Source organism: Neltuma alba, unplaced genomic scaffold, assembly GCF_004799145.2.
Source record: "Neltuma alba isolate B1F8T4 unplaced genomic scaffold, ASM479914v2 tig00011146_pilon, whole genome shotgun sequence".
Lineage (NCBI taxonomy): Eukaryota > Viridiplantae > Streptophyta > Magnoliopsida > Fabales > Fabaceae > Neltuma > Neltuma alba.
The window spans coordinates 794,272-800,661 of NW_021635881.1; the positions used below are offsets into that span (position 1 = coordinate 794,272).

At 35.9% G+C, this 6,390-nt stretch overlaps 1 protein-coding gene across 1 annotated transcript; it reads left to right on the forward strand.

The window, feature by feature from the left end:
* Positions 1–1,522: 1,522 nt before the first annotated feature.
* Positions 1,523–5,807, forward strand: LOC114761876 (uncharacterized). Its single transcript, XM_028951328.1, has 2 exons — positions 1,523–1,861; positions 2,555–5,807. Exon 2 carries the CDS (start codon positions 2,593–2,595, stop codon positions 5,623–5,625), a length of 3,033 nt encoding a protein of 1,010 aa, XP_028807161.1. The 5' UTR covers positions 1,523–1,861; positions 2,555–2,592; the 3' UTR covers positions 5,626–5,807.
* Positions 5,808–6,390: the final 583 nt, after the last annotated feature.

Here is a 6,390-nt window from a genome sequence, read left to right on the forward strand (position 1 = left end):
CATTCAAAATATTTTTTGGATGCTTATAGAAAACTCACTCACATAATCTAAAATTAATTTAGAAAAAATAAAACAAATCTGGAGGAATGAAAAATGTGGCATCATTCATATTCATGATAAAAACCTTTATTCATTTTAAAAAAAGATGAACACATGACTCACACTAAATTTCTATTTTTCATATAAAAATTGAATGACTTCAATTTTGTTCATAAAATTTTGATTTGTTTATTTCCACAAGAGTAGATTAAAAAATAAAAAATTCACTGTTAATAATTTTACAAATATTTAAAATTTAAATTATACACACATTATGTCTATAGTGTGGTTGCCCCGATCAAAACATAAATTTTTAATATTCTTTTTTATTTTAAATACGCTAGATCAAACTAAGAAGTACATTTAAATAACTAATCACATTTTTTAAATTCTTTAATATGCAGTAATAATACGTAATTTATTTTGATATATCAATTTTTTGCCATCTATTTTGATATATCAGTGCAACATAGAATTTAGTTTAGTTTAGTATAGTATCTGAGTACAAAAAATTAGTAAATTACTCGGTCGTTTTTTCGCCAACTCTTTTTTCACATTACAAATAGTTATACCTAGTTAAATGGAATAAATATGTAAAAATATAATTTAATTTGAAAAAAAAAACACTCTTATGTATGAAGAGTGGGAGGGTGGGTGGGAAAAAGATGAGTAAATAGAAATATAAAGTATTTAGTCCGATGAGATTAGCTAATAATTAATAAAGGTAAAAATGTAAAAAAATATTCACTCAACCTCTCTTATAAATACCAACATCATATCTTTAAAAAAAAAGTTTTACAAATATAATATTAGGGAAAATTACCATAAGATCTCAATGAAAAATTTAATTATAAAAAATTTCCAATAACAAACAATCACATGATCTACTGTGATTTCTTATTCTGAAATTTGTTATTGTATACTTTTTAGTTGTTAATGAATTTTAGGGTAATTAGATTCCTTCTTTAGGATTAGATTGTAGTTTTATCATAATACTAATAGAGTATCATTTTGTTCCTATTTATAAGTTATTTATAAGGAAAAAAATTGTTTATAAACAAAAGTCACATGTAGGATTTAATGAGTTTTTTTTTTTTTTTTTAAATTTCACCTCTACCACCTTAATGAATGCGGGGAGAGATAAAGTAGATAAATTAAAAAATATTTTTAATAACCACAAATGTGAAAAGAATTATCAAGTAAATGAATTTTTTGATTTGAGATGTAACCAAGTATTATTATATTGTTGATAAAGTTATAAATAAAGTAATCTACGATATGAAACCATGTAAGCAAGTGGACAAAAAGGGAGTGAAAAAACAAGGGAGTAATAATTAACCAAGGCTGCTCTGCTCAGGATTAGAGAAAGCTAAAAAAATGTCAGTCACATGCATTATTGATTGTTTTGAACTGTGATGGATATTAAAAAGACCGCATAGAAACAGCTAGCAATTACAATTTTCAACTTCTGCATCTCCAATCGGAATCCCAGATGAATGCCCAAATCAAAATCATGCTTCTGGACGGACTCTGAATTGATATAACTGTTATAAATGGGCGTGCACTGTAGTGGAGCCTACTTCTCCCACCTCACCGTACCCTATTCACCACCATCACCAATCACCATCCATTAATCTCTCACCATTTTCTCCTCACACAGCTAACAATCCCTCATTCTACATTTTCCCAGCAAGATATTTGCAGAAAATCTAGCAGCACGAGTGATGAAGAAGGTTTGAACACACACACACAGACACACACAGACTGCTTTCCTAAGAAGAACATCACACTTGCCGTTGCCGATTTGATGAGACTCTGATAGGTGGGAGATTTTGTAGTCATTTTCAATCAATTCCTTTGTTGGTGTTTTCTGTTTTTTGAAATTTTCCTTTACCTGATCGATGGGGATAATAATTGCTTAGATATCTTGCTAAATGCTCAGACTTTCTTCATTTTGACATTTCCCTGATTAGTTGCGATATGAGTGATTCCACCCCTGGATGATGATGTGTTTGAAATTGTATTTAATAATGATATTTTTTTATAGGTTGCTTATTTTCCTTTTTTTCCTCTCACTGGAATGGTACTTATAAATTTGCGTAGTTCCCACTTTTGGAGCTTGAAAGTTTTAGCATTTGTCATTTTGTTGAGAGAACTTTGAGATTTAGTTACCTGAAGGCAAAGTTGTGAATCTACGAAGCCGTGTTTCAGCTTCGCAGCTCAGTTTTTAGATCTGAACCATGGTTCTGTTCGGCAATACCATTTTTGAACCTGATAATATTGTTCTTTTGTACTTTTCTGCTTCGGTTCTCGATGTTAAGTATTTCAAGTTTGGTTGGTAAATCACTAGCTACAAATTCTATAGCTTGAGCTTGATTACACGCTCCTAATCCTAACAACGGCAAATATGCCAAATAGAATCTTCGCACTGTTCCTAACTGTTATCTTCTGTCTCTGTCGTATATTAGGAAAGATTTTGTCACTGACGAAGACATTATTTTGTTCACTTCTCCAGACCTCTAAATTGTGCGTGTATGGGCTTTGATATATTCCATGGTCGGGAAACATACAAATATAGGTATGGATATTCAAGAAGGAAACTCCACATTTGGGTCCCTCAGAGCCATTACCTCTAGGAATACGTCATCTTCATCTTCTATGTTTTATTCAGCAAATCAGTCACCCTTCTTCTCTCCTAGAACATCATCCTGCCATTTATCAGAATCTGTAAGACTTGAAGCTTCAAGTGATAGCACTCGTTTAGAAGCTGCTGCTCCCCCTAGCACCAGTCTTGTTGTTAGTGGACCATTGCCTCTAGGAAATGTTAAATGTACCTTATCAGATGTGCCTGCATCTCCAGTTGGCTGTAACTCTGGTGATCTGGAGAAGCTTGATTGTATATCCTCCTCAGTTGGCATATCTGGAACCAGCGCATCTAGCTACTGCCAAACCAACGATGATGCTTGTTCTGGGAAGAAAGAAAAGAGAAAAAAGAAAGGAAGGAACCAAAGAACCTCATCAACTCCAGGTTCAATTTCTTTATCTTCTTATGGACTGAAGAGTTATGATGTCTTTATAGGGTTACACGGCAGGAAAGCAAGTTTACTTCGATTTGCTAATTGGCTCCGTGCTGAGTTAGAAATTCAAGGCATCAGTTGCTTCATGTCTGACAGGGCTCGATGTAGGAACTCTCGCAAGCATGGAATTGTTGAGAGGGCTATGGATATTGCTTCATTTGGGATTGTAATTATTACAAGGAAGTCTTTTAAAAACCCATACACCATTGAGGAGCTGCAATATTTTTCTTGCAAAAAGAATTTGGTACCTTTTTACTTTGATTTGAGTCCAGCTGAATGTCTTGTGAAGGATATGATAGAAAAGAGGGGTGAGCTGTGGGAAAAGCATGGAGGAGAACTCTGGCTTTTGTATGGAGGATTGGAACAAGAGTGGAAAAATGCCGTTCATAGCCTTTCTCGGGTGGATGAATGGAAATTGGAAGCTCATGATGGCAAATGGAGAGATTGCATATTCAGGGCTGTCTCACTATTAGCTACTAGGCTAGGCAAGAGAAGTGTAGCGGAGTGTTTGACAAAATGGAAAGATAAAGTAGAAAAGGAGGAGTTTCCTTTTACACGAAATGAAAATTTTATTGGAAGAAAGAAAGAACTTTCCCATCTGGAATTTGTACTTTTTGGTGATGTTCTTGGAGATTCAGAGCGAGACTATATTGAACTTAAGGCTAGAACTAAGCGAAAGAACTTAATTATTGGTTGGGGCAAAAGCCAGGCGTTACATGAGAGATGGAGGAAAGGGCAAATGGGGAATGGCAGGAAGAAAGAAAAAGAACCTGTTGTATGGAAAGAGTCTGAAAAAGAGATTGAAATGCATGGAACTGAATTTGCTCAGAGGTACTACCAGTCAAGGCTGAAACGTCGTGGAAAGTATACCAGGCGGAAAACAGCTATGAACACTTTGCATGGGAAAGGAATTGTCTGTGTGTCAGGGGATTCAGGAATTGGCAAAACAGAGCTTATTCTTGAATTTGCTTACAGACATCATCAGAAATACAAGATGGTTCTATGGATAGGAGGGGAGAACAGGTATATTAGGCAAAACTTTCTCAACCTTCGGTCATTTCTGGAAATTAATGTGGGAGTTGAGAATAGCTCAGAAAAAACCAGGATGAGAGGCTTTGCAGAGCAGGAAGAGGCAGCAATTTCTAGAGTTCGCAAAGAGCTTATGAAAAATATTCCATATCTGGTGGTCATTGATAACTTGGAAAGTGAAAAGGATTGGTGGGATCACAAACTCATAATGGATCTTCTCCCTCGTTTTGGTGGAGAGACCCATGTAATTATATCAACACGCCTTCCTTTGATTATGAACTTGGAGCCCTTGAAACTTTCATACTTATCTGGTGTTGAAGCAATGTCTTTAATGCTAGGAAGTGGCAAGGACTACCCAGTTGCAGAGGTTGACGCACTGAGAACAATTGAGGAGAAACTTGGAAGGTTAACTTTGGGCCTTGCCATTGTTAGTGCAATCTTGTCAGAGTTACCTATTACGCCAACCAGGCTTTTGGACACCATAAATAGAATGCCTCTGAAAGACATGTCATATAACGGTAAGGAAGGACAGTCACTGAGGCAAAACATTTTCCTTCTACAACTCTTCGAAGTTTGCTTCTCAATATTTGATCATGCTGATGGGCCGAGGAGCTTGGCATCTAGAATGGTTCTGGTAGGTGGATGGTTTGCTCCTTGCGCAATTCCAATTTCCTTATTGTCACTTGCTGCTGACAATGTTCTAGAAAAGCATCAGAGGGCTTTCTTCTGTACAAAATTACTGCAAATTCTATCATGTGGATTTACATCCTCATACACCAAAAAATCAGAATTGGAAGCATCTTCTCTGTTGCTAAGATTTAATATTGCAAGAAGTAATACCAAGCAGGGCCACATCCAATTCCATGAACTCATCAAACTTTATGCTAGGAGAAGAGAAGAGACTGGAGCTGCACAGGCGATGGTTCAAGCTGTTATCAGTGAAGGGTCAATATCTCAAAATCAGGGGCATCTATGGGGAGCATGTTTTTTACTATTTGGATTTGGCAATGATCCTGTGGTAGTAGAGCTTAAGGTGTCAGAACTTTTATATCTTGTGAAAAGAGTGGTTCTTCCTCTTGCAGTTCACACATACATTACATTCTCCCGATGCACAGTTGCCATTGAGCTTCTACGCCTGTGCACAAATGCATTGGAAATTGCAGACGAGGCATTTGTTACTCCCGTTGATAAATGGTTTGACAAATCAGTTTGTTGGAGGTCCATCCAGAGTAGGACTAAGGCTCAGTTGAATCCTTGCCTTTGGGAGGACTTGGCATTATGTAGAGCCACTGTGCTTGAGACTAGGGCCAAGTTAATGCTAAGAGGTGCACAATTTGATGAAGGGGTTGATCTAATTAGGAAGGCTGTGTACATCAGGACTTCAATTTGTGGGGAGCATCATCCAGATACCATCTCAGCTCGTGAAACTTTAACCAAACTCTCCAGGGTTATTGCCAATGTCCAGATACAATCTTCTTAGGTTTTCTATCTTGTAAGAAATTTCCTAATTTACTCATACAAAAGGTCTTTAATAATTAGCCAGACTCCTGTATACTGTTCAAAACATTTTCTGCAGCATTTTGATGAGATGCCTTCCATTTCAGAATGTACATAGCTTAGTTTGTTATTGGCCCTTTATAATGCCTTCATTATGAGCTTCAATCCGTCTAATGTAAGATCCTTTGGGTGGCTGGCTACTGGTTATGCTTCATTTAGGTTGAAGTTTTAGTATCTCATTATGCGTTAACTTGCTAACGACCTCTCCGAACTGCAAAATGGTTTCGTTTATTTACAACATTTGATGTATGAAAGGTTTCATTTATTTCTCTTGTATAACAACGACCTGAGATGGTTATGCAGTAAAGCTTTTAAGACAACAAACAAGATTGGCAGCACCCGTGCTCGAGAAATTCTTTTCTTCTTTGTTTTCGATAAAGAATGAAATGAAAATAAGTACAATGATTCTTGTACAATATTTTTAAATAACATATGGAGCTAAAGGTCATTTTTGCTATAGAAATTTTTATGAACTGAAATTTCTTTTTCCTAATCAATGTCGTCTTGAAGGTGTTAAAAATGTACCAGTGTTGTCTAAATTTAACAACACTAAACGAGTAATAGTTACTCTGCCAAAACAGTTTTGTCCGATCACGTGGCATAATCCATCTTAGGTTGTTCTTCCAAGTCAGTCAGCAAGCTTCCATGAGTTACTTAACAAAATAAAAACACAATGTGTAGCCTTCTT

Coding starts and splice junctions, on each gene's coding strand:
- LOC114761876 (XM_028951328.1), top strand. CDS start 2,593: ATGGTCGGGAAACATACAAATATAGGTATGGATATTCAAGAAGGAAAC.